We start from the raw sequence: 27,956 nt of genomic DNA, 5'->3' as shown, positions 1-27,956 counted from the left end.
TGCTTCCAGATTCACATTTCCAGGTGCCAAGAAGTCCAGAAAAGAGCCCATGCTAAACTTCTGCCTTGGTCTGAGATTTATTATGGGTTTGGGGTTGCTTTTGTTTTTATTTCTCTCTCTCTGGGTGGTGTGTGTGCGTGGGGGGGGGGGTTGTGTTTGTTTTATTGAACGCAGCAGTGACCGTTGGCGTCTTTGAAGCGTAATCGCATCTTAGGTCGGTATTTCTCAAGGTAAAGCAGCTGTTTGGAATTGAAAGCTCCCCTCCTCTTCCTAAAAACAAAGAAAAAAGGAAGGCCAATATCAATGGGGAAAAAAAGAAAAGGCAAACTTCCATCACCCTGTGCGTTGCAGTCCTGGCTTCAGAGCTTTGCAAGCAGTGCAGAATCAGAGAAGCGGCAGGGGTGGAAGGGAGCTGAAGGCTCAGCCGGTTCCAACCCCCCTGGCCGTGGCCAGGGACACCTCACACCACAGCAGGTTGCTCACAGCCACCTCCAGCCTGGCTGCAAACACCTCCAGGCATGAGGCTTCCACCAACCTGTGCCAGTGTCTCACCACCCTCATGGGGAACAACTTCTTCCTAAGATCCAAGCTGAATCTACCCATTTCTAGTTCTGCTCCATCCCCCCCAGTCCTATCCTTCCCTGACACCCTCAAAACTCCCTCCCCAGCTTGCTTGGAGCCCTCTTCAGATCCTGGAAGGCCACAATTAGGTCTCCTCAGAGCCTTCTCTTCTCCAGACTGCACAACCCCAAGCCCCTCAGTCTGTCCTCATAGGAGAGCAGCACCAGCCCTCTGCTCATCCTCATGGCCCTTCTCTGGACACCTTCCAGCACCTCCAGATCCTTCCTGCAACAGAGGCTCCAGATCTGGAGGCAGTACTCCAGGTGGGGTCTCACCAGAGTGGAGCAGAGGGGGAGAATCACCTCCCTGGCCCTGCTGGCTCTGCTTCTCTTGCTGCAGCCCAGGATGTGATTTGCTTTCTGGGCTGCAAGTGCACACTGCTGGCTCCTGTTGAGCTCCTCACCCCCCAGCACCCCCAAGCCAAGCATTTGGTGCTGGGCTCTCCCTCCACTGACGCTCCCGAGGGTTCAGTGCCTAGGCTGCCAACATCCAAACCCAAAAGCCAAGTCAGCAAATTTCAGAAGGTTTTCTTGGATGGGGGGAAGTTTGTTTTCCACTGCCAGCAGCAAACATTGAACACCAAGGTCACCCTTCCCATGCAGATGCATGGGCTGCTTATTCTGTGTTAGCTAAGTAAGATGTGACAGCCTGACACAAATATCTGAGAGGCTCTCAGAAAATAACTTCTCAGGATGAGGCAAAAAAAAAAGAGAAGAGGGGAGGGGAAAAAAATGAATTTAAGCAGGAAAAAAAAAATTCAGAGAACTGTGTTGACAGTTTACAAAGATAACTGGGAATCCATAAAGGGAGGAATGGCTCTCTTGGCAAAGCTCATCCAACATAATCTTACCTGCTGGGCTTCATTTCAAGATCTGATCTTATCACTAAACCAACAGAGCTCTGCAGTCTCATCCTGCTCCACTTGTGCTGTCTTCCAGGCAGGGAGGGGGAAGTTTGCTGCCATTTCCTGGGTGGGTGACCCCCAGCCACACTGCCCAGAGGGTTGGTGGTGCTCACCTGCTTGCTTGGGGGCCCAATCTCACTACAATCCCTTTTAATTACTTATTTTTAATCAGGAGCAATTAGTTCCAATTCTCCCCCTCTACTCAGCTCTGGGGAGACCCCACCTGGAGTACTGCCTCCAGTTCTGGAGCCCCTATTACAAGAGGGATCTGGAGGTGCTGGAAGGTGTCCAGAGCAGGGCCAGGAGGATGAGCAGAGGGCTGGAGCACCTCTCCTATGAGGACAGACTGAAGGAGTTGGGGCTGTTCAGTCTGGAGAAGAGAAGGCTCCGAGGTGACCTCATTGTGGCCTTCCAGTATCTGAAGGGGGCTACAGGAAGGCTGGGGAAGGACTGCTCAGGATCTCAGGGAGTGATAGGACTAGGGGGAATGGAATGAAGCTGGAGGTGGGGAGATTCAGGCTGGAGGTCAGGAGGAAGTTCTTCCCCATGAGAGTGGTGAAGCCCTGGAATGGGTTGTCCAGGGAGGTGGTTGAAGCCCCAGCCCTGGAGGTGTTTAAGCCCAGGCTGGATGAGGCTCTGACCAGCCTGATCTAGTGTGGGGTGTCCCTGCCCATGGCAGGGGGGTTGGAACTGGATGATCCTTGTGATCCCTTCCAACCCTGACTGATACTATGACACTATGATTTCTACAGCCCCAGCCTAGGTGGTTTTCAGCTTCCAAGTTCAAGACGTTTCAGTTTCAGGTCAACAACTCAGATTTGAGTGCCCAGAAAAGTTGGGCTCCAAGCCTGGCAGTGTTGAAAGCCAGGCTGGATGGGGCCTTGAGTCAACCTGGTCTAGTAGGAGGTGTCCAGGCCAAGGAGGAGGTTGGATCTGGATGATCTGTAAGGTCCTTTCCAACCCAAACAGTTCTGATTGCAGTGAAGGGGATGATAAGGAAGCTGGGGACACTTCTGAGCAGGGCAAGGGGTGATGGTTTGAACAGCAAGAGGGAGATTCAGACTGGAGAGAAGGAAGGAATTGTTTAGAGTGAGGGTGGTGAGAGCCTGGCCCAGGTTGCCCAGAGAGGTAGGAGATGCCCTATCCCTGGGACCATTCCAAGTTAGGTTGTTTGTGGCTCTGAGCAACCTGCTCTAGCTGAAGATGTCCCTGCTCAGTGGAGGTGGGCTGGACTAGAAGGAGCTTTAAAGGTCCCTTCTAACCTCATCCAAGCTGTGACTCTGTGGTTCTAAGGCTTTAAAAAGAGAAAAGAATTAAATAATAAGGAAGTAAAAGAAACCTTTTAATCCTCACCTCTAAAGAGGAAAGGGCCCAAACCTCAGCATTAACATCAAAGCCATGACCATTACTGTCAGGATACAGCAAGCAGCCAACTAATCTCCCAGGCTGTGCTGCAGCCACACTGCTCAACCACCACAGCAAGCAGGAGAGCTCTGAAGGGTGGGGGAAATGGAACTTACTGCCTTATAAACTGAACTGCATCTTCGTACTTCATTCCACATTCAATGAGAGCAAGTGCAACCAGTACAGGAGCCCTAAAGGAGAAATCAATATTTAACAGGGAAGATCTAGAGAACAATATATTGAACCCCTTCAAAATCCATCAAATGAATCCATAAGCAGATAGCTGAAGTATTTAAGCATTATCTACAGGAAGGCATTTGCCTGCTGAGTATCTCAGGTAGAATTTCTCCTAGCAGACAGCTCTGCTGCCTGCACACACAGACAATCAATAGCTCCTCAGTGTTTTGGGCATGAAAGAATAATTCCAGCTTTTTTTTTTTTCCTTTTTTACACTCACTCATTTCACTATAACTTAATTTTCTGCTTTGCTTAAGTGTGTGATATCTCCTTCATGCCTTTTGCTTCCCAGGGCACTGGGGGTTTGGCTGCACGCGAGGCAGCCCTGGGAGAACACTGAGCTGGGAGATTCAAGGCCATACCTTGAGTCCTGACTTCAGTTTTGGGCCCCACACTCCAAGAAGGACATTGAGGGGATGGAGAAGGGCAACAAAGCTGGGGAAGGGGCTGGAGAACAGGGCTGGTGAGGAGCAGCTCAGGGAAGTGGGGTTGTTTAGCCTGGAGGGAAGGAGGTTGAGGGGCAACCTTCTGGCTCTCTACAGCTCCCTGAAAGGAGGCTGGAGCCAGGTGGGGGGTGGTTCCTTCTCCCAAGGAAGAAGTGAGAGGACAAGAGAAAATGGTCTCAAAGTTGTACCGGGGAGGTTTAGGTCATACATGAGGAACAACTTCTTGCCCAGAAGTGTTGTCAAGCCCTGAGCCAGGCTGCCCAGGGCAGGGGTGGAGTCCCCCATCCCTGGAGGGGTTCCAAAGCAGTGCAGAAACAGTGCTGAGGGCCACAGTTTAGCAGCAGACTTGGCAGCACTGGGTTAATGACTGGACTGGATGATCTTAAAGGCCTCTTCCAGCCTAAACAATTCTATGTACCACAGCACACACTGACTCTCCTGGACTGATCTTCACCCCACCAAACACACAGAGGTGCATCAGGCCCCTCTGGCAGCAGAGGAGCAAAGGGTTAAACAGGTACTGGCGAGTGGACAAGGTGTACTGCTGGCTAAACAACCATCCCTCAGGAGAAGGGAGTCTGACTCGCACTGCTTTATCACTGCACCTGCAGCAGCAGAATCTTTCACTTTCCAAAGGGCAACCATTTGAACCTTCAAAAGTCACTTGAACAACAACACACACACACAAGAAAAAACAAGCTGTCTCTCTTTAGTGCAGCTGAAGCTCAATTCCCTTCTGCAGACAGACACTTTTCCAGATTAAAGCCAAATCTGTCAGGCTCTTGCTCTCCCCTTTGCCAGCAGCAGTCTGAGAACAGCAAAAAGGTCGTTCTCTGTAAGGAGGAGACACACAGCAGCAGTTTGTGTGACACACAGAGGATGAGAGGCTTCTGCTACCCTTTGGCCTGACATTCTGCAAGAAACAGGAGAGCTTAAAATCCCTGGAGCTCCACATGGCCACCTTCCTAAAGGTGCTCCTCAGATAACAGAACAGAAAGGGATAAACAAATGTTAATTGCCTTGGGGCTCTGGGCTCCTGTGGCTTTAAATATTGGCTGGTTCCCCTTCAACCTCTTCATTTCCCTCATCTCTTCCTCTCTGGAGGGGAACACTGAGGAACTTGAGGCACTCCTGCTCTTGGCTCAATTGTTTTCCTTAAGCCACCTTCCCTCCCCACTCATTCCTATACACACTGGATGGTCACTGGAGGAACATTCACACTGCAGTCCCATTTCCTCCTAGCCCACTGGATAAACACAACAGCCAGGGATTACATTAGGGAATGTGCATGCAGCATTTAGCCTTCCCAGACCACTCTGGATTGTTCCACCTTGAAAGGAAGCTGCTCTCAAAGAAGGGAGTTGTATTGAGTGGTGAGGAGAGAAACAGCTTGCATGGGGAGCCAGGAACAGAGGCCCAACTCTTCCTGAAACCGAAGTGATGCCACTTCAGGGTAAGACAGGAACTGAACTGGGTTTGCCAAATGCCTTTTTTGTTATTACCCCAGAACTCCAATGGAAAATGGGAGGAAATGAAGCAGCCCAAAGGGCACAGCCTCACAAGTTGTGTATTTCTACAGCAGCTGTCAAGAAGCACCACAGAAGTTACTGTTTTCATAGGAAGAACTATACTTGCAGATGAATAACTTCTCTCAGACTGCTGCTGTGGTCCATGACTGACAGAAGGGCTCTGAACAATCTCTCATCCTCCAGCAGTTGTGATCTGACTGAAGCTTTTTAAGCTGAAGCCAAGCCTCCCTCCCTTCAGCAACAGAAATTCGCTGCTGCTGAAGCCTTCTTTGGGAGAACAGAGAGGAACTGGCAGTAACTTCACACCTTCCATGACCTACCTCCCACACAAAGCAACTAGCTGGGAATGCAGGAGAGGAGAAGCTGGTGGGTACTGACCTTCCCAAGCCTGCAACACAGTGCACAGCCACACAGCTTCCAGGCTCTTCGCGGAATTTGGTTTTCAGCAGGTTTAGCCAGTCATCAACTATCTGATTGGGGGGTGGTGCTCCATCATCAAAGGGCCAGTCCTTGGGAGGGGAAAAGAAAAGGCTATTAGCTACACAGATTTCCACAGCATCACAGAATGGGTTGGGTTGGGAAGGACCTTCAACATCAGCTAGTTCCAAAGCCCCTGCCACAGGCAGGGATGTGTCCCACCAGCCCAGGTTGCTTGAGGCCTCACCTAAGCTGGCCTTGAACAGCTCCAGGGAGAGAGCATCCACAGCCTCCCTGGGCAACCTGTGCCAGTGTCTCCCCACCCTCACTCCAGGCAATTTCTTTCTAATATCCAGTCTAAAGCCCCTCTCCTCAAGTTTCAGTCTATTCCCCCTCATCCTGCTACTTCAAGCCCTTGCCCTTGCCAAAAGTCCCTCCCCAGGTCTCTTGTAGCCCCCATCAGGTTCTGAAGGCTGCCCTAAGGTCTCCCCCAGGCTGAACAGCCCCAACTCTCCCAGCCTGTCCCCACAGAGAGGTGCTCCAGTCCTCTGATCATCTTTGTTGCCTCCTCTGGACCCTCTCCAACAGTCCATGTCCCTCTTATGATGAGGGCCCCAAAACAGGATGCAGTGCTGCAGGTGTGGTCTCAGCAGAGCAGAGGGGCAGAATCCCCTCCCTGGCCTGCTGCTCTCACTGCTTTGGATGCAGCCCAGCACATCACAGTATCACCAAGGCTGGAAGAGACCTCAAAGATCATCACATCCAACCTGTCACCACAGACCTCATGACTAAACCATGGCACCAAGTGCCACATGCAAGCCCCTCCTGAACACCTCCAGGGATGGGGACTCCACCACCTCCCTGGGCAGCACACTCCAATGGCTAACAACTCTCTCAGTGAAGAACTTTCTCCTCACCTCCAGCCTAAATCTCCCCTGGCACAGCTTGAGACTGTGTCCTCTTGTTCTGGTGCAGGTTGCTAGAGAGAAGAGACCAACCCCACCTGGCTACAACCTCCCTTCAGGGAGTTGTAGAGAGCAATGAGGTCTCCCCTGAGCCTCCTCTTCTCCAGGCTGAACAATCCCAGCTCCCTCAGCCTCTCCTCACAGGGCTGCCTTCTGGGCTGCAGCAACCATTGCTGGCTCATGTTGACTTTTGCCATCAGCTGACCCCCCTCCCCTCCCCAAAGTCCTTCTCCTCCAGCCTGCTTTCAAGCCACTCCTCACCCAGCCTGCACTGGTGCTTGGGATTGCCCCAACCCAGGTGCAGGACCTTGGCCTTTGTTGAACTTCCTGAGGTTGGCTTGGGCCCACCTCCAGAGCCTGCCCAAGTCCTTCTGGAATCCACAGTCAAAGTACTAACAGCTGGGAGCAGGAAAACATTGGGTTTAGCACGAAGCAGGTGTTACACCAGCACTTCTGTGGGCATTTTTCTGGTGGCAGAGAAGTTTTGAGTCGATAGCATAATGTGAAACTAAATGTTTAACAATCACTTAATTGCACTTTTCAATAGCACTTCGATTAAAGCCCTCCACGAACTCCTTTGGAGGGTGGAATGGGTAGGGAGAGAGCTGCCCTTGAAATGTTGTTTTATTAAAAATATGTAAAAATCAATAGGCTTTTCAAATAAACATCTGAAAGATGAGAAGTCTGTAGACTGAGCCTGTGCCAACCTTTCAAAACACCATTTGTACTGCAGGCTCTGCAGAGGGGAGAAGCTGCCTCAGAACAATTAGAAGGGGGATCACAGCAGAGAAGGTATTTTAAGAACAACTCAGGTGGATCAGTTTGTCCAGCTGCCAGGAATCCAGTCAGAAAGTCAAAGCTGCCTGCCATGGCCACAGGTTTCTTCAACACCTTCAGGGCTGGGGACTCCACCACCTCCCTGGGCAGCCTGTGCCAGTGCCTGGCCACTCTTGCAGCAAAGAAGTTCTTCCTAGCATCCAACCTAAACCTCCCCTGGTGCAATTTCAGGCCCCATGATGTAGGGCATTGCCCTGTGGGGGATTAAGATCATAGTATCAGTCAGGGTTGGAAGGGACCACAAGGATCATCCAGTTCCAATCCCCCTGCCATGGGCAGGGACACCCCACACTAGATCAGCCTGGCCAGAGCCTCATCCAGCCTGGGCTTAAACACCTCCAGGGACAGAGCCCCAACCACCTCCCTGGACAACCCATTCCAGGGCTTCACCACTCTCATGGGGAAGAACTTCCTCCTCACCTCCAGCCTCAATCTCCCCACCTCCAGCTTCATTCCATTCCCCCTAGTCCTAGCACTCCCTGAGATCCTGAGCAGTCCCTTCCCAGCTTTCCTGTAGGCCCCCTTCAGATACTGGAAGGCCACATCCTTCAGCTCACACAGGAGCCAGCAGCTGGAAACCTTCTGACCCACATGGGAACTTGCACTGATTTGGATGAATCTGAAGTAAGGGTGGGGAGACACTGGGACAGGTTTTGCCCAGGGAGGCTGTGGCTGCCCCCTCCCTGGAGGTGTTCAAGGCCAGGTTGGATGAGGCTTTTGAGCAACCTGGGCTGGTGGGAGGTGTCCCTGCCCATGGCAGGGGGGTTGGAATGAAAAGTTCCCTTCCAACCCACCCCATGTTATGAATCTCTGCCTACTAAAGGTGCAGCCAACACTTAAACTACCTAAGGCCACCTCTAAAATCCTCAACGTGGCTGTCAATCACAATGACACATGAGGAGCTTCCCATTTTCCTGAGGTCTCTCCTGCAGCTTGTGCCAAGTGGAGAACTCCATGTCCTACATTTCAGGACCAAGCACAACATCACATGCTTTATAATCTCCTCAGCCCCCAGGGAGTGCTGTAGGAAGAACACTCCCAGGTGTAAGGGAAAAAATGACGCTGGGTACTCTTCAGACAACTGCAAAGCATTCAGAAGAGCTTCAGAGCCAGGGTTTATTATTCAACCCCCTCTCCAAGTGAGAGGCTTTGAGAAGCCCTCTCCTTCCCTCACTGGTAGCAGTAAGTCTTTCATGCAGGACTTTGAGAACAGGTTAACACAGTCACCCAACTGAAGCATCTGAACGAGCAGAGTACTTGTCCTGAGCCTCCCTTTACACTTGGCAGAGAAAGAGAGGCACCTCCAGAGAGCAGGTAAAGTAAGAGCCTTTGAAGCCTGAAAGAAGTACTTGGAAACTCTGCTCAAGCACAACCAAAAAGGTAAAACTCCAAACTTTTCCTTTTGCAAAGCCTTTGTGGCTTCCCTAACACCTCCTGAAGGAGCTTAGCACAGACCTCAGCCCAAGAACGCCTCAGGAACATGTCAGCTCTGAAAGCTGCAAGGTGGAGATTTGCCTTGGAACTACAAACCCCCAAAAAGCTTTCAGTTACTGACACAATTGGATGTGTGATTCAAAAAATGGGCAAAGTCTGAAGAGTGCAGAGAGCTCAAAAGCAAATGGGAAGTCCAAATATCTGGGACAAAGCAGCAAAATACAAGGCTACAGAAACAAAAGCACACAGTCAAACTCCTCTCTCAGAAAAGGCTTTTAGGGACTGCTCAGGATCTCAGGTAGTGATAGGACTAGGGGGAATGGACTGAAGCTGGAGGTGGGGAGATTCAGGCTGGAGGTCAGGAGGAAGTTCTTCCCCATGAGAGTGGTGAAGCCCTGGAATGGGTTGTCCAGGGAGATGGTTGAGGCCCCATCCCCTGGAGGTTTTTAAGCCCAGGCTGGATGAGGCTCTGGCCAGGCTGACCTAGTGTGGGGTGTCCCTGCCCATGGCAGGGGGTTGGGACTAGATGATCCTTGTGGTCCCTTCCAACCCTGACTGATACTGTGATACTATACTATGATTCTGTTTCCCTCTCAAGCACATGCTGCTTGCTGTAGCATTTGAGGCCTAGTGTCACCCACTGTCCCAGAAGAGATGCAGGGGCTGCCAAGAGAAGAGGCACTGCCCCCTGCAAGATGCTTCCTTGAGGAAAGGGCAGGATCTACACAGCAGTTCTGTGCCCTAGTTGCACATTAAACTAAATTATTTCCCTCAGCCCAAATACAGGAGGCTACTACAGAGCTTCAGCTCACAGGTGACCCATCACATCCACCCAGCTCTTGTGCTGGCCTCAATTCATCCCCATCAGCATGTGCCCACCAAGTATCACCTTCCCAGGAAAGGAACACCACTGACATTCCATCAGCACTGATAAAATGCATGGGACACTGCCCAGAGTGAGGAACAAGAACAATTCAGGGACTACAGGAGTGATTCCAGCAAAGTTTGGCAGGTTTCCCCCCCTCCCCTAATTATGAGTTCTGCCAGCGTCACCTCCAAGTTCCTGTCAGACAGGATAGAAAACAAATTGCTAAGCTCCAGGACCAAAGCAGTCATTAATAAGCAAGATGATGCACTGAGACTGCACAAACAGAAAATACAGCTCTTCTGTGCCACCCTGCAGCAGCTGGCAAGGGTGGCTCTTCCTCACCCTTCCTCTGGAGCAGCCTTGCTCAGCAGAACTGTTCAGGGGTGCCGGCCTGAGATGGCCAAGGGGCGCTGAGAGGACGTCAGGGAGGACCAAGGGGCGCTGAGAGGACGTCAGGGAGGACCAAGGGGCGCTGAGAGGACGTCAGGGAGGACCAAGGGGCGCTGAGAGGACGTCAGGGAGGACCAAGGGGCGCTGAGAGGACGTCAGGGAGGACCAAGGGGCGCTGAGAGGACGTCAGGGAGGACCAAGGGGCGCTGAGAGGACGTCAGGGAGGACCAAGGGGCGCTGAGAGGACGTCAGGGAGGACCAAGGGGCGCTGAGAGGACCTTAGGGAGGACCAAGGGGCGCTGAGAGGACCTTAGGGAGGACCAAGGGGCACTGAGGCTGCATCCCTAGCACGAAGCTGTCCCAGCCTCAACACCATGCCCAGGGAGATGCAGTAAATACCAGATGGCAACCATCTCAATCATGGGCACTCCTGGCTGCCTGCTGCTGTCCAGGTGGTGGCCACTTTGGAGGGCACAGAGGGTAAAGAAAATCTGGTCCAGGGATGAAGAGGAAACAAAGGACTGATAGAAGGAGAACAATGCAATGTGTCTTAGAACCTGAAGATGAACCAAACCACTGCAGCTTCCTTGGCTGTCAGCCAGTGGAAAAAAAGAAACTGCTTGCAGAAAAGTAAGTCCTGCCAGGCTCCTCTGCTGTACCATTTGTGTGTCACCAGCCCTCACACATGAGCAGAGCTGTAGGGACTGCAGGAGCCCACAGAAACCCCAGCCATCCCCTCCTCCTGTCTCCTGGATTTCATCTCTGTTGATAAACACACACATGCAATAGTACTACTGCAACCATGGAACATCCAATTCTCTACTTTCTCACTCTGCCATCTGCCAGAGAAACTCTGTAGCTGCCACATTCTGCCCATCCCTCACCAGCACAGCACCAGCCTGCAGAGCACAGCAGGAGAGCAGGCTTTGCTCTCCTTTTCAGGGGCTTCACTCCATGCTTTTGACCTCAACAGCTTTAAAATAGACACTAATCTCTCTCAGGCAGTGCTTTTAATCTGAATGTTATCTTTGCAAGCAAATATTAGCTTTAAATAGTGACGTGTTATTTTCTCAGCCAGCTGGTAATTCAATACCAGCTCTGAAGAGCCCCAGGGCTCTGCTCAGGGAAAGCTCACAGGAAGGAAAAGCCAGGCAGGAGGTGGTCACGTTGGGAACTAGTTAAGCTTATCTCAACCAGCCCAACGCTACTGCGCTGCGCTAAACTATTAAGGCAAGCTCATGGCTGGGATGATCAGGATCGCTGATGGTATTAGCAGCAAACCTTTCATGTCATCTCCTGCTCTCTGTCACCCTTCACAGCTGCCTGGGGGGGTGGTGCTCTCCTTTTGCCTCCTGCAGCAGGCAGAGGAACAGTGAGTGGTAGGTACCAAATGCGGCGAGGCTCCTCGGCTGAGGCAAAGGAGTGCAGACACCAGGCTCTGTCATGTGCTACCCAAAGCACTCTGCTCAGCATTTCCACTTTCTGCAGCAGCTTCCTCAAAAAACCTGCTTTCAGCTCAAACCTAGCCAACAGCAACTGTTTAAGTGTCCTGAGAACCAAAAATCCCCGAACTATTTGGGAAGCAGAGACTCCAGAGAACTCCCCAGAAGCTGCAGCTGCCCTGAGGGCCTGCCCACGGGCTGGAGAAGGGAGAGGCAAGGTCAGCTGGGTCTCACCAGCAACACTCTCCTGAGTCTTCCAGGAAGAACTCCACTCTCTGTTCTGGCACAGAAACAGAGAATTGCTCTTAAGCCCCAGCTGGAGAAGGTGGATTTTGCTCACATCTCTGGAGCTCCAGCTTACATCAGAGCTCTGATGGCTTCTACATCAGAAGTTTAATCCTTCCATGCTCAGGCAACCCTGGGAGGATGGCAGGCAGAGGTTTCACAGCAGCATGCCTGCAAACACTGTGATGTTCCAAGTCCAAGACAGCTCCAGAGTGAACAAAAAATACTCATCCAGAGTACAGCCCTAGGAGCACTGCTAGCCCTGTAATGACTGCTTTTTCCAGCAACACTGAGGCACACATGGCTGCCTGGAACTGGAGTAAATGCTTACCAGGGCCAGAAGCCAAGAAACCTGACTGACCTGTACGTGGAGTTTTCACAGCCATGCCAGGATACAACTTGTTTTGGTTTGGGCTTTTTTTTTTTATTCTCCCTCCTAATGGAAAACTGCAGAAGTTTTCCTCTGCCTGAACCATAAAAATCAAGAGGCAATAGAAGACTGACTACCTGTAACAAGAAGGGAAGATGCAGTTGCTGGCCTCACAACAGGGCATTACTCACTCCAATAAAATAAACTGATTATATCTGACACAGTATAATAATTCACAAGTATTGCCTGGAAAAATACTGCCTGCAAGCTTAGAGTGAGCACACACCTCTTAAAAAAACCTCCCCTGAAACACAGAGCAAGAGCAGACAATCTCCTCAGACAGCCATTGCATAACGTGAGCCACGAGGAGCAGGGAAGGAATTCCACCTGCTGACCAGGGGGAACCAGCAGCAGCCAGGCTCCATTTTGAGGTGGTCTGCAATGGATCAATATCCTGCTATAGCCTCTAAGTCTCCCATCAGTGTGTCAAAAGGTGGCAGCTTTGAGAGAAGGGAGTTTCGTCTCCCTCCTGGGAAGGTCGATGGCAAAGCCGAGAAGTGCTGCAGCTAGAGGAAAGGACCAAACCAAGTTGTATGAATCCCAAGGGCTGAACATTTGGATCAATACCAAATGAGTCACAAAAAGAACACCAAAATATCTCAACCAATGCAGAAACCCAGGGACAGCCATTTCTACCCCAACTAAAGTGCTGGGGCAACAGCAATCAATCAGCAAGTACCTTCCACGGAGGCGGGGGGGGGGGGGGGGTGGGGGGGGGGTGTCTCCAAACCAGCTTCACCTGATGCTGGGGATCACATTGGTTTGGGCCAACCTTAAAGAGTCACAAGCTCTTGCCCAACATGTGAGGACCACCCCCAGCACTCCCAGACATGAAGTTTTTCAGCTTTAAAGGTAACTCACTAGAACCTGGATTCCTTCTTTCTCGATAGGGGCTTTATCGTAAGTGGCATCGCAAACTCGCACCAAGGTTCTCACTCCGTACTTCTTCAGCTCCTTAAAGAAAAGAGGAAAGACATGAGCACACCAACAGAGTGAAGCAGTGGAGAACTTTCTCACCAGCTCCACATTCACAAAATTGTAAGGCTTGGAAGGGACCTCTGGAGATCACCCAGTCCAAACCCCCTGCCGGAGCAGGAGTGCCCGGGGCAGGCCACAATGGAACACATCCAGGAGGGGTTTGAAAGTTTCCAGAGATGGAGATTCCACAACCTCCCTGAGCAGCCTGCTCCAGGCCTCCAGCACCCTCACAGCAAAGAATTTTCTCCTCATGTTGAGGTGGGTTCCAGTTTGTGTCCATTGCCCTTTGTCCTGTCACTGGGCACCACTGAAAAGAGACTGGCACCTTCGTTTTGACACCCAGCCTTCAGCTATCTATAACCACTGAAATCTCCTCTCTCTTCTCTTCTCCAGACTAAACAGGTCTCTCAGCCTTGCCTCCTGAAAGAGATGTTCCAGTCCAGAACCACAAGTGTTAGACACTGGTACCACAACTATGGCCCAGCTCCAAGGTGACTCCACAGCAAAGGAGCAAGGGCCAAGGCAGACAGGAAGGTTTATGGCCTGTGTTAGGACAAGGGTTACAAGGGACAGGAATAAACCTGAACCACTTCTCAATTCCTCTCCACTGAGGAAATGCCTAGGTGGAATAAAAATTATTGCATGTAAGAGAGCAAAATTAAAATAGCTGCTTATATACTCCAAGCAGCTTCTTCTTCTCTTTAAATAGAAGCCTGGAACTGTTTGCTTCATCCAGTGTTGACATTTTGAGGCAGGGAGGAACAGAACACACACCCCACCATACTCCAGCTTCCTTGTAATGAACTATAAGTAGCACATTGTGCTAGATAAATAATCAGAAGATCAAACAAAAGCTGTTCCAGTTCACTTTGAAGGTTCATACAGCAAGCAGAATTTCCTCTCATGTTTGCACTGAAACACTCCAGCCTCTAGTAATTAGCAAATCATTTTCCTATTCCAGAGTCAAGATGCCTGAATGAGGAAGACAATCCACAACAACAAGGAGGAGGAGGGGGAAAAGTATCACAGTATGGGATGGTAGGGTTTGGAAGGGACCTCTGCAGATCATCCACTCCAACCCCCCTGCTAAGGCAGGTTCACTTAGAGAAGGTCACAGAGGAACACATCCAGGTGGGGTTTGAATGTCTCCAGAGAAGGAGACTGCACCACATTTCTAGGCAGCATATTCCAGTCCTCCATCACCCTTAAAGTTCCTCCTCATGTTTGGATGGAATTTCTTGTGCCCATTGCTCCTTGTTCTGTCACTGGGCAACACTGAAAAAAGGCTGATCCCATCCTCCTGACACCTACCCTTTATACAGATGTGTGTGTGTGTGTATTTATAATACATATGGGTGGTATTTTTAATATATATATTTTATAGATATATATAAAGACCAAAGGAATGTGGCTTTCAGGCAAAATTAAGCCCAGAGGAGACTCACACTGAAGAGCACACTGCCACATGATGGGACTCTCTTAATAGCCCCAGTCAGACATCAGTATTAGATGACAGAATCTCTCTGGAATGACAAAGCCCTGCATGTGCAAGATAAAACTCCTCTAGATGGAAGACAGAAGGGCACAAAGATCCAGCAGGTTTGGTGCAGAGTGCAGAAATACACTCTGCTGCTGCTCCTCTGCTGAGCCCATCTGCTGCTCTCCCAGAAAACGGAGTATTAAATTTGGTTGTATCTAAGATCTCATAACGCCAGGAGTGGGGTGACCCACTGCCCCTCACAGCTGACTCTTCCCACAGCTCAACCCAGGCAATGTCAGTTTACAGAGATAAATTCTGGCACCTGAAATCCCTGACAGTTCTGGGATTGGCAGGCCAGCTTGATAACACAGCGTGCAAACGAAAACATCAGCTCAAGTATTGCACTTAATCCTTCTCCAAGGGAGAAGAAAGGTCAGGAAGCAGCTCCAGTTCTGTGAGCTGCTCCTTTAAAAGCCAGAAGATGAGCAGTAGATCAATATATTGGAAGCACTGCATGGTTCAATGAAAAATAACATTTAGATGGGCAGCAGGGGAGGGAGGGGATTCTTGCCCCTCTGCCCCGCTCTGCTGAGACCCCACCTGCAGTGCTGGGGCAGCTCTGGAGTCCCCATCACAAGGGCATGGACCTGTTAAAGAGGGTCCAGAGGAGGCCAGAAAGATGATCACAGGGCTAGAGCACCTCTGCTGTGAGGCCAGGCTGAGAGAGTTTGGGTTGCTCAGCCTGAAGAGGAGAAAGCTCCAAGGAGACCTCAGAGCAGCCTTCCAGTATTTGAAGGGGGCTATGGGAGAGCTGGAGAGGGACTTTTGACAAAGGCATGGAGTGAAAGGATGAGGGTGAGGACTTCACACTGGAAGAAGCTGGATTGAGATGGGACATTAGGAAGAAATTCTTCCCCATCATGGGGGTGAGGCACTGGAACAGGTTGCTCAGGGAAGTTGTGGAGGCTCCAATCCTAGCAGTGTTCAAAGCCAGGCTGGATAGGGCCCTGAGGAACTTGGTCTGGCAGAAGTGTCCCTGCCCATGGCAGGGGATTGGAACTGGATGATCTTCAAGGTCCCTTCCAACCCAAACCGTTCTATGATTCTGTGAACATGCAGTCCTTCAGAAACCAGAACAAAAAGGGAGGAGGAGGGGTGTGTGTTCCAGACTGGAAGCTCACCCAGCCTCTTGCAATTACAGCAATGCAGAACTTTGGATAAAGCAACCAGTGGATCCTCTTCTCATCCTGTCAAGAGAACCTGAGTGATATATTAAAAGATAAAAACACCTCAAGTTTCCTGTTACATAAAGGCACAGCACTGAGCAGCAGGTGTGAAGGATGACTGTTCAGAACTGCTAGAGAAACGAGGAGCACATAAGGAAAGAACCACAGAATCAAGCAGGTTGGAAGAGACCTCCAAGATCATCCAGACCAACCTATCACCCAGCCCTGTCCAATCAACCAGACCATGGCACTAAGTGCCTCATCCAGGCTTCTCTTGGAGATCCCCACCTGGAGTACTGCCTCCAGTTCTGGAGCCCCTATTACAAGAGGGATCTGGAGGTTCTGGAAGGTGTCCAGAGAAGGGCCACGAGGATGAGCAGAGGGCTGGAGCACCTCTCCTGTGAGGACAGACTGAAGGAGTTGGGGCTGTTCAGTCTGGAGAAGAGAAGGCTCCGAGATGACCTCATTGTGGCCTTCCAGTATCTGAAGGGGGCTACAGGAAGGCTGAGGAAGGACTTTTCAGGATCTCAGGTAGTGACAGGACTAGGGGGAATGGAATGAAGCTGGAGGTAGGGAGATTCAGGCTGGAGGTCAGGAGGAAGTTCTTCACCATGAGAGTGGTGAAGCCCTGGAATGGGTTGTCCAGGGAGGTGGTTGGGGCCCTGTCCCTGGAGGTGTTTAAGCCCAGGCTGGCTGAGGCTGTGGCCAGGCTGATCTAGTGTGGGGTGTCCCTGCCCATGACAGGGGGGTTGGAACTAGCTGATCCTTGTGGTCCCTTCCAACCCTGACTGATACTATGATCTCCAGGGACAGCAGCTCCACCACCTCCCTGGGCAGCACATTCCAAAGGCAAACCGCTCTCTCTGTGAAGAGCTTCTTCCCAATATCCAGCCTGAACCTCCCCTGGCACAACCTAAGAAGGATGATCCCAGGGGGGTCTGACTGCCTTACCTCTATGAACTTGCTGAGGGTTGCATTGGTTGGGTTGTGAGTGATCAGGAAACGCATATTCTCGTAAGTAATTTCCACGGGGGCTGGACGGTTCATAATGGCAAAGAAAAAAATGTGTAAAAGGGCCCAAAAAAAGAAGGAAAAAAATATGAAAAAAGGGGGAAAAAAATAAAAATCAATAACCTTGGAAACGTTTCACAGCAGAAAACATCAAAAAAAAAAAAAGAGAGAGAGAGAGACCACTAAAATGCCTGGGATTGATCAGAGCTTGCTTTGACGTGTTTGTTCCTTAAAGAATTTGCTTCCAGAAAAGCAGGTTTGCTTCAGGATCCTCTTGAACTCAACTTCAGCCTCAGTCACTGCAGGTGGTATCCTTCAGACTCCCAACAGCTCTGACTACATGCAAGACTAGGCAGCCTGCTCTACATTTAGGCACTGGTGAGGCAAAAAAAAGTAAGGGCAGATTTTCTCTCCACTTTGTTTTCTTGAGGCTTAGTTTTGCTAGAGTCAGTAAAAGGAATATGCTTCCAATGTGCAGGAGATATCCCATATATTTGAGTGGGTTCGCTGTGTCTGGAGTCTTCAAGGCAAAAGAATTATGGCACGCAGAAGCCCCTTGCACTCAGCTCACTTGTCAGCCAGGATGCTGTGCTGGGCCTGGCAGAAGTCTGCCCTCACGCTCAGAATCGCCATAAATGTGCGACGTATATTCCAACAGAAGACCTGAAGAGAAGGAAAACACAGCATGTCATCAGGGGCTCACAGAGTCACAGCATGCACCAGCCTGGAGGGGACCTGAAAGATCAGAGAATGGGTTGGCTTGGAAGGGATCTTAAAGGTCAATCTAGTTGCAACCCCCCCCACTGTCTTCAACTCGACCTCTTTGCTCAGGGCCACATCGGGCCTGACCTTGAATGTCTCCAGGGATGAGGCATCAACCAACCCTCTGGGCAAACTGTTCCAGTCTTGCACCATTCTCATTGCAAAGAACTTCCTCCTGATGTCCAACCTGAATTTCCCCTGCTCCAGTTTCAAGCCATTGCCCTTTGTCCTATTGCTACAAGCCCTTCCTAAGCAGTCCCTCTCCAGCCTTCCCGTAGGTCCCCTCCAGACACTGAAATGCAGCTCTAAGGTCCTGCTGGAGTTTTCTCCAGGCTCAACAGCCCCAACTCTCCCAGCCTCTCCCCACAGCAAAGGGGGTCCAGCCCTCTGGACCATCTTTGTGGTCTCCCTCAGACCTGCTCCAGCAGGTCCATGTCCTTCTTTGTTTGGGGAGCCCCAGAGCTGGACACAGCACTCCAGACCAGAGGGGCAGAATCACTTCTACTTCCAGAAATGCCAACGATGAACCCCTTCAGCAAAACTCTAATTAGACTAGACAAACACAACTCAGTCTTTACTGGAGTCCCAACAGTTGCAAACCCAAATGTTCCTCCAGCTCTGAGCACGCTCAAGCCCAGTGACACAGCACTGTTCCTGGCAGCCAGGCACCAGAACAGGGAACAAGGAAACCTTTCTGTGCTCTCCACACCCCCTCCCACCCAACCAGGTGTTCTAGAAGAGGAGAAAATAGCACAAAGCTAAGTACACGTTTCAAAGTGGCTGTTGGTACAGTCATGCCTGTTTGGTTTGGGTCCAAATATGTAAACACACTGTTGGCCTGGCTTTGTTTTCTGAACAAAATAAGCCATAGGAGCAGAAACAGGAGTGCAACCAAACTGCTGTACAGCCAAGCTTCTGCTAGCAGATAAATTCCATCAGCATGGTTGTATGAAACTCCCAACAGAAGTGGGGAGATATAACAGAATGGTAAGGGTTGGAAAGGACCTCTGGATCTCATCCAGTCCAAATTCCCCCTGCCAAAGAGGATCACCCAGGGCAGGTCACATGGGAACACATCTAGGCAGGTTTTGAGAGTCTGGAGAAGGAGACTCCACAACCTCTCTGGGCAACCTGCTTCAGGGCTCCAGCACCCTCACAGCCAAGAAGTTTCTCCTCATATTGAGGTGGAACTTCCTGGATTCCAGTTTGTGCCCATTGCCCCTCAGCCCTATCCCAGGGCATCAGTGAAAAGAGACTGGCACTCATCCTTCAGATATCTGTAAGCATTAATAAGATCTACTCTCAGCCTTCTCTCCTCCAGGCTAAACAGTCCCAGGTCTCTCACCCTTTCCTCATAAGACAAATGTTCCAGTCCCTTCATCATCCTCATAGCCTCCCTTGAGCTCTTCCTTGTATTCTCTCCAGAAGTTACCCATTTCCAAAGCATCCAAAGGGTCATTTTGCAGTGATAACTGCCAGTTACTCTCAGTTCCATCTGCAGTTACAGAGCAGAGCATTAGGAGAGCAGCAGCTAAGAGACAGCCTTCAAAATACTGGTGTTTCAGCAAGAGATGGAACCATGACATTCTGCCATGAAGTTCGGGGGGGGTGGAAATGGAGTTAACCTAAACTAGTTCAATTCATTTGAGGCTGAAATACTAAATCAGCAACGTGGCTTCTCACTCATTAAGGAGCACTAAGCCCAAGAATCACAACTGACACTTCTCTGAGGAGGAGGTTTCAAATCACTTGAGCAGAATGCAAACTAGCAGCCAGCAGCCACAATCCTGCAGCTCAGGCTGAAAGGTCAACATGGCCACACTCAAGTGAACACCATTAGGGAGAAACACACACGTCTGGAAGTTCACACCCTGAAACTCCTGGTGCCTTCAGTGTTCTTAATGAGAGGCTCACTTTAAAACAGGCAAATTAAGTCCCACAAAATTCCCTTTTGGTGTTTTTTTTCCACTGACACAGAGTCAAAAATCACCCCAAGAACAGCAATTATTTCCTTAAAGAACAGCTCTCAATGCCAAAAAACCCCCACATTAATTAGGTTGCCAGAGGCAAGAACAAAGATGTTTTCAATAACCTCCCCTGCCCCTAACGCCGTTCTTGCTCTGAGTGACTGAAATACAAATTTCAGAAATGAATGCTGGAATATTTGATCAGTGTAATGACTCCAGGAATGAGTCTCACCCCAGATGGAAGAGCCCCATCTAAGCACATCATGCTCAAGTCCCCACACTTGCCAATTCTTGCACATTTGTCACAACTCTCTCATGCACGCCACCCAACCTCAAAGCAAAGGAGTTCTTAAAATGTATTACAGTCTGCTACAGCAATGGTGTTCCAGGAACAGGAGGACTCAAGTGGCAGCATCCATGTGTGCCCAACAACTGTAAAACTTGGTACAAGAAAGGCCTTTTTTCAGGCCAAAACTGGCCTGACTTTGCCCAACTTGAACATACGCCCCCACCATCTGACGTGACCTGGAGAGCGACCTGCAGACTCACATTGCAGGAACAGTTTCAAAACTAACTTTTGAGGACCTAACAGGGTCATAGGGTGGTTTGGGTTGGAAAAGACCTTAAAACCATCCCGTTCCAGCCACCCTGCCATGGGCAGAGATACCTCCTACCAGCCCAGCTTGCTCAAGGTCTCATCCAGCCTGGTTTTGAGTACTGCTAGGATTGGAGCCTCCACAACTTCTTCCCCATCAGGGTGCTGAAGCAGCTAGGACAGGTTGCCCCAAGAATTTCTTCCTAGTGTCTCATCTCAATCCAGCTCCTTCCAGTCTGAAGCCATCACCTCTCACCTTGCCTTTGCACAAAGTCCCTCTCCAGCTGTCCTGTAGCCCACTTCACGCACTGCAAGGCTGCCAGATGCCCTCCCCGAAGGCCATTCAAACGAAGCTAATGGCCAGCAGCTCTTGGTGCAAATCAAGACCCAGATCCGGAGTCCAGAGGCTGACAGCATTACAAAGAACACTGTCACGAGGGGGAGACCTATTGCATCACAGTTAAACAGCTCCTTCAAACATTTTTCTTTTCAGCACCAATCATTTGGTGGAAGGAGCCTCATCCGGTGCTATGTGCACTGCGAGGTGCATCAAATCAGGTCACTACGGTTAGACTTCTCCTCCCTCCAGCAAATCAAAGAGAGGATTTCAACCCAATTATTTTAAAAGTCCTTTGTAAAAGCAAGTTAGCAAGTCATTAAGAGAGGACACGTGGAGATGACATGTTCCAATGAATTAAGCATGGCAGGGGGAGCCACCAAAGCATGTCCTGCTCTCAGATCTGCAGCCACTTGCGGTCTGACCTTGGCCAAGCTGCTTTCAAAAGCTCAGCTCGTCTGCAGAACAGGAATGACACCACCTTACCTTCCCCCAAAGGAGTATTACTGAAGTATTTAATTAGCTAATAGCTAAGGAGTGATTAAAAATGTAAAGCACTGTATTTAAGTCTGGGAAAAAAAAATTATTTCCAGAAGGATCAGAAGTTTATGCAGCACACAGCCCTACCTCTGCCAGTTTGGTTCCTGACACAGAGCCCTTCCTCTCATGCCTTCCTACTGCTAAAGCTCAAAAAGAAAAAGCAGGCTTCTAATTAAGAAAATGAAAGCCAGGAAAGCCCCCATTGCCTACAACTTCTCATCTCCCCAAGTAAATCCTTTCCAATTTCTTTCTCCCTGTGTTAGCAAGCAAATCTGCACTTCAAAACCCCACGAGAACTAAGCCCCATCAAACCGACGACAATAAAGAGTCACCAGGTCTCTGCACAACATAAAACAAGACATCATTTTTCAGCCAATTACCCTTCAACTTTTTATACTCAAAGTGAGATAGAACATGGAGAGAGACCAAGAAATTACAACATGTTTTATGTGGCTGGCCTCAGAAAGGGAGCAGAAGGACACGTGGACGCTGGGAGTGAGGCACAACAGCTCCATCAGGAATCCGAGGAGGAGAAAAGGCAGAGGCAGGAGGACAAACAGAGCAATAACCACCAGATATGCTTAGAAGGCTGCTCCTGGTGTTGTCTAACTTAATTATCAGGGAATAATCATCAATCAAGATGCCTATCTATACAAGCAAGTTCAGTGAGCTGTGACACTCGCTGCACCCACAGCCAGGACTAATTTAAGCTACAACTAAGAGCACTGTGAGCTCCCCACCTCTCACACGGCCGCACGCCGAGAGCTTGATAAAGCCTAATGAGGCCAGCTGGAGAAAAATGGCTTTCAACAAACTATAAACACGCAGGAATATGCTCAAAAAGTGAGCAAGGGAGAGTTTCATCGACTAGTACAGATAAATCAGGGTGATTAATGAATTAAGATCAGAGTGGTGGTGGCAGCCAGGCTTTCTGCACACAAGAAAAGGCCATTCAAGAGGGCCACAGCAATGGCAACTTGAGCTTCCCTGGCAGTCACAGAGCTCTGATTTTCTCTCAGAGCTCAGGTTTAGGCTGTGCTAAGTTAATGGTTGGAGTTGATCTTACAGATCTTTTCCAATCTAAATGATTCTGTGCTTCTGAGAGAACAGTTAAACAAATTCCTGACTTGGTAGAAGCTTCACTTGAGATTATCTTAAGTAAAAATCCAACATCTCTACACCACTCATCTCCAGCAACTGCCCTGTCTGCTGGTCTCTTGAGTCCTGAATTAGATACTTCACCAGGGCAAGTTGCTGGTTCTTCTGCACTGAGCCTCCACAAGCTCAGGGAGACAGGTCTAATGAAAACCAAGTGATAAGAGTGTAAACAATGCCTGGTTCCACCATCTCCTTCGAAACATACTGGGAAGAGTGCTGCCCTAGCTACACCGGGACAAGGAAACAGCCTGCAACAGCTGCAGCCTCCAGGGATTTCAAAAGAGGGAAACCTTTGGAAAGGTCACTTGGATCACCTTTCCAAATAACTCTGTACACAGGATGCACAGCAGAGCCTGCTAATTTGTCAGGTGGAATTAAAATACTCCAGTGTTTTGAAAACCAGTGTTTTCCAACCACCTCAACTCATTTTGCTCCTTTCAGGGGGAATCCAAACTCGACGTTAACCAAGTTTGGTTAGGATCTGCCGAATTTTTCTCAGTTGCCTCTTCTCTAAAGCCTCATTCCTGCAGTTTGCAGGTTTTACATGCCAGATCAACACCAGAGTGCACAGCCTGATCCCATAAACCACCCTCCCTGCAGGACACTGCAGGCCAGCCAAGCTTTTCCTGACACTCTGCGTACGTCACAGCTCACCTCCCCTTCCCGCGCTGCCCCAAAAATAACGACCCACGTTCTGTCCACGCACTGTCAACATGTCCTGTTCTGCCTGGAGCACAAGGTGCTTCTCAAGGGAAGGAATTCATCAGGACCTCCAAAAGGAGCCTTAAACTGGTGGAACTACGTCAGCAGGCACCAAAACAACCACCTTGTCTGAAATACCCCCTCCTAGCACAGGGAAAAGCAACTCTGGAATGGACATTCTTGGACAAAACTCCTGTGAAGGAAGCAGGCTCAGGGCGACACGTGCCTGGAGAGGGGTGAGGTCAAAACTTTTCTTGTTCCACCCTATCCACCCCCGCTGAGGAGCTCCCTCCCAGCCTGCTGACAAGTTCTGCGGGTGACTCACTCGTTTCCTTTTGCACTACCCCAGTCGCTCCGTCCCAGGCCGTAAAAGCCACAGCAGCAGATAGAGATCTGCCTTAGCAAAGGAGAGGAGAGAAAAAAAACCAACAACACAGTCCAGACTAAAGAAGGCTCAGCCTCCAAGTGACACCTCAGGAAACAGTAAGCACTGTCAAGCATGCTGTGCAAGGCTCCTCGGAGAGAACAGTCCTGCAGCAAAGCTCCAAGTTGAGTAGCGGGCAGAAAAAGTTCAGCTGCCGCCCCTCAACTGGGGGGAGGTCAAACCACTGCAGCCACCACGGGCCTTGATACACAGAGATCCTCACAGACTGGTTTGGCTTGGAAGGGACTTTAAAGTTCATCTAGTTCCAACCACCCTGCCATGGGCAGGGACACCTCCTACCAGCCCAGCCCGCTCAAGGCCTCATCCAACCTGGCTTTGAACAGTTCCAGGATTGGAGCCTCCACAGCCAACCTGTCCCAGTGCCTCACCACCCTCGTGGGAAAGAATTTCTCCCTAAGGTCTCATCTCAACCCAGCTTCTTCCAGTCTGAAGCCATCACCCCTCATCCTGCCACTCCATGCCTTTGTAAAAAGTCCCTCTCCAGCTCTCATGTAACCCCTTTCAAGTACTGGAAGGCTGCTCTGAGGGCTCCCTGGAGCCTTCCCTTCTCCAGGGTAAACACCATCATCACCCTGCAGCTAGCAGCTGTGGGTCATTGACAACAGGGTCCTGATAGATCATCAGCACCCCAACGACTCATGCTAAATATTCTCACACTTTGAGATGAAGTGTTGCAAAGCCCATAAAACAACCCACCAAAAAGCCATTAACAAGTCAGGCAGGACTTAAAAGCACTTTCAAATCAGGCAGCCACAGGAATATTACTCTGTGAAGTTAGAGAGTTGAATTACTTGCATCTTACTCATCTCACTTTGAATTTGCCATTTACCTCTGCCGGAAAAATGACTTAGTGGAGAGCTGGCTCCTTTTCCCCCTGCTCCTGTGGCAGTTAAATTCAGTCTGACAACTGAAACTGAAGCTCACTGATAAATTTCACTGCCCTTCCACAAAGTCTCCATTGTTAACATCCACAGTTCATTATTTGGAGCAGGGTTAGACTTTCAGTGTAAGAGACCACAAAGAATTTAACTTTTTAGCAGAGAACAGAGTGAAACAAGGAGTAACAAAGAGAAACACCTAACCGTGACCTCAATAGAGACAGAACCCAGTGTCTCAACTGTTACACCTGAAAAAAAATAAGCAGATTTCAGACTCCTTTACCCCTTCACAATTAGCAAGATGAGCCATCAGATGATACCAAAGTCAATAGCCACTCTAAAGGGATTTTATGCTCCTATTATGATATGCATCAGCCAGATACCAGCCTGACTCAGTGCCCTGCAATTCACACGCATCAAAAAAACACCCAACTTTCAGCCCAGCTTCTCAAGCCATTAAGGCTATTTTTCAACGTTTAGGCAGAGCTGGTTTAAATCTCCAACTCTTTAAGGGGGCAAAGGAGCTGTCAAGCTAATCCAGGAGGCAACACGGAGCTCGATCAGCAACGGCGCCTCACTGACAACACATTTTCTCCTCCCAAGATACTATCAAAAGACACAATTTACACCCTGCACAGAATTCTCTGCTATCACTCCAGTATCTCAAGAGCTACATTTTTAGCTGTGGAGCACCTTCCTTAAAGGGAGGCCAGGGTTCTGTTTTTCCAAGAGCCACGCAGCTCCCAGCTCTCCCTCCCAGGCCTCGCAACAGTTAACCACCACAGCATTCCACCATGGGGCAAAGTCCAGCAGCAGGGAGCTGCGATCACAGTTCAGCCCTGCTCTGATAGAGAAAGAGCATCTGAGTTCTGCTGTGTGGAACAAAACCATGGATGGCTGCAGGAAATTCCACCTGAAGTCAACCACCTACATTAGGCATGGAAAAACATCCCAGTTAGAGCCTGTGCAAGCCTGACATTCCTCTCTGTGCATCCCTGTGTATGCAGAGCTGTTCTCCTACTTGAACTCCAAGTGATCTTTCCTTTCCAAGAGTTGAGTTATTAAATCTTAGTTCTACACTGAGTTGAGTCATAAGGAGATAGAGTTTTCTGGCTGCTGCTAGTGGTGGGTTTTTCCTTCTTTTTCATTTTTTTCCCCTCCTTTAAACACTAACTGCAGTTCTGAGTCAGACCCTCCCTGGTTCATTTTAGGAGTTTTGAAGCGAGTTTCCATTTTTACAGTAGCCTTTCAAAGCCAACTTTCTGCCTTACTCCTCCTCACACTGAAACCAACAAGAACACATCTGCCCCGAGAGAAAAAGCAGATCGTGACTAATCACACCCCGGGAACCACAAGGAACCGTGGCTGCAGCTGAGTGGAGGCTGCTTCACCATCACCCCTGTCCCACAACACCTCCCAGCTCGCAACCTCACCCGTGCTCCACATCCCAAACCTCCAGCTCTCCCACCAAACAGCACACCCTAAGCAGCAAGCCACAGCCATTCCCAGCAAGCACACCACTCCCTGTCTCAAGCCATCCTGCAGGTCCCTCTCAGCACCCTCAGTTTTTTCTTCAGCCACTGCCCTGTCCAGCCCAGACTTCACCAACTCCCCACTTCCAGCAGCTCCGGATCCCACAGGGCAGCCCTCCACACAAATTAGCCTCAGCATTCACAACCCTGCCCCCACTCAAACCCCAGGAAAACCACCACATCCTGGACACCCTTCCTTTCCAGCTCCACGTGCCCCCAGCCAGCCTGAGAAAGATTCAGCCTCCCCCACCAACATTGCTCCCAGCCTTCCCCCTCCATTTTCCAGCCCAGATCCCAGAAAATAAAGAAAAAGACAAAAAAAAAAATGAGTCTTGACCCTTTGCAGACCTTCTCCAGGCCAAAAACACATGGCAGGGCCTCTCTTCCCCCAAAACAACCCTCCCATCCTTCTCTAACTTTTCCATGCCTACAGAGCAGCAAGTGACACTCCCTCCCCTCAAACAAAACCCCTCCAATGCCCTCTGTGCCAGGTACAAGCGAGGCACAACCCCCCCAGGTCACCCACACCAACCCCTCTGCAGGCTCCTTCCTTATCCTCCAGGGCTGCAGTCCTACAGGCTACAGTCCTGCCTTCCCTCCTGCACGTCCCCCTCAAGCTCGGGCACACCACAGGCTCTCTCCCTGGGCTTCACTCACCCCAGCCCCACAGCTGAGGGGGGGGACCCGCACAAACCAGCCACAGGGACCTGGGGAGCAGCGGGCACTGAGTGGCCCTCGTCCCGCAGGCGAGGGGAGGACCTCCCAGGCAGAAGGGACACCTCACAATGCAGCCCAACGCCACCCACCTCGAACCTACCGGCCACGGGGGTCCCTCCGCCGGCGGCAGGGACCCTCCAAAGCCAGACCCAAAGCAGAACCAAGGGGACCCCACAAACCAGCAAGCTGCTCCCAGACGAGCCCCGAAGGCCCGGAAGGATTCCCCAGTCAAGCCCCACAGGCCGGGAAATCCCCCCCGAAGGAGCCCCTCAGAGCAGAGAGCCTCCCACCCCCCAGACCAGACCTGCAGCCCAGGCGGCACCGCCAGAGCACAAAAGACACCACCCCCCCCCCCACCCCGACCGCGGGGGCCCAAAGCAACTCTCTAGGCCAGGAAGGTCCCCCCCGGTCCAACCCCACACGCCGGAGGGCCTCCCCAAATTGCCCCAAGGAAGCGTGGAGGGGATCCCCGCAGGCTTCTCCCCGCAGCCCCCGGGGCCGGCGCTGCAGCCTCCCGCGGTCCTCTCCTCACACACACCCCCCCCCTCCGCCCCCAGCTCTTCCCCACCGCGGCCCCCTCACCCTGGGCATTGAGCGCGTCGGCGTTCTTCCGAGCGGGCCCGGCGCCTCCCACACACCGGGCCGGGGGGACGGGAAGGAGCGAGAAGGGGCGGGAGAAGGGAGGCGGGGGGAAGGCGGCGGCGGTAGCGACGAGCCCGGCGCGGCGGCTGCGGGGCCCTGCTCGGGGCTGGAACTGAGCTCGACCTGTCCGCGCGGAGAGACGCGAGAGCCCGCGCGCCGCCAGACGGCTTCTCGCGCACAGGCCGCTCCCTCCCCTCCCCGCCCGTGCCCCGTGGTACGGCCCGGCCCGCGCGCTGATTGGCACGGCCCGGCCCACCTCACACCTACCCACCCACGGCCCGCCGTGGTACGATCCGGACCGCCCCGCTTCAGCGTGCCGGCCGCCTCCACCGGCAACACTGCAGGGGTATGGGGGGGGGGGTGCGCTCCAGCCACTGTGACGCGGTACGAGAACCGCTGGGGTGGTTTCGCTCCTCACTGCCTTGCGACCAGCCGGGGCCCCCTCCCCGTGCGGCGGGAAACGACTCCCTCCACCCCCGCTGCTTTGGAACAGTATTGATACGGCCTGCTTTCCCCCCTGCTCAAGCATTGGTATGGCCCTTCCACACGCGACCAGAGGCCCTGGGGGCGGCTCGTCCTGCCCCGCTCACCCGCGGCCCGAAGCGAACCGGGCCCTTGGTACGTCCCGGCCCCCCACCCGCCACCTTCCGCCGCCCTTCTTGGACTGGTCCTCCGGCCACACGTGCACGCGGGCCCTGCCGCCACCCCCGGAGCACAGCCGCAGTGGTACAGTCCGCATTCCCCTTCGGCCAAGCTCAATGGTTCGGCCCACCCGCC

General features: G+C 51.2%; 1 protein-coding gene across 1 annotated transcript; it reads right to left on the bottom strand.

Moving 5' to 3' along the window:
• Positions 1-53: 53 nt before the first annotated feature.
• PTP4A2 (protein tyrosine phosphatase 4A2) lies at positions 54-27,372 on the bottom strand. The gene is made up of 6 exons (XM_068159278.1): positions 27,120-27,372; positions 16,845-17,567; positions 13,071-13,163; positions 5,520-5,650; positions 3,046-3,120; positions 54-270 (listed from the first exon to the last, which is right to left on the bottom strand). Exons 2-6 carry the CDS (start codon positions 16,938-16,940, stop codon positions 162-164), a joined length of 504 nt encoding a protein of 167 aa, XP_068015379.1. The 5' UTR covers positions 16,941-17,567; positions 27,120-27,372; the 3' UTR covers positions 54-161.
• Positions 27,373-27,956: the final 584 nt, after the last annotated feature.

The sequence above is a fragment of the Melanerpes formicivorus genome, unplaced genomic scaffold (assembly GCF_026170545.1).
Source record: "Melanerpes formicivorus ecotype bairdi unplaced genomic scaffold, bMelFor1.0.p_v2 SCAF_45, whole genome shotgun sequence".
In the NCBI taxonomy this organism is placed as follows: Eukaryota; Metazoa; Chordata; class Aves; order Piciformes; family Picidae; genus Melanerpes; species Melanerpes formicivorus.
The sequence above is the reverse complement of the archived record's forward strand: the minus strand, read 5'-3'. Positions and strand labels throughout refer to the sequence as shown.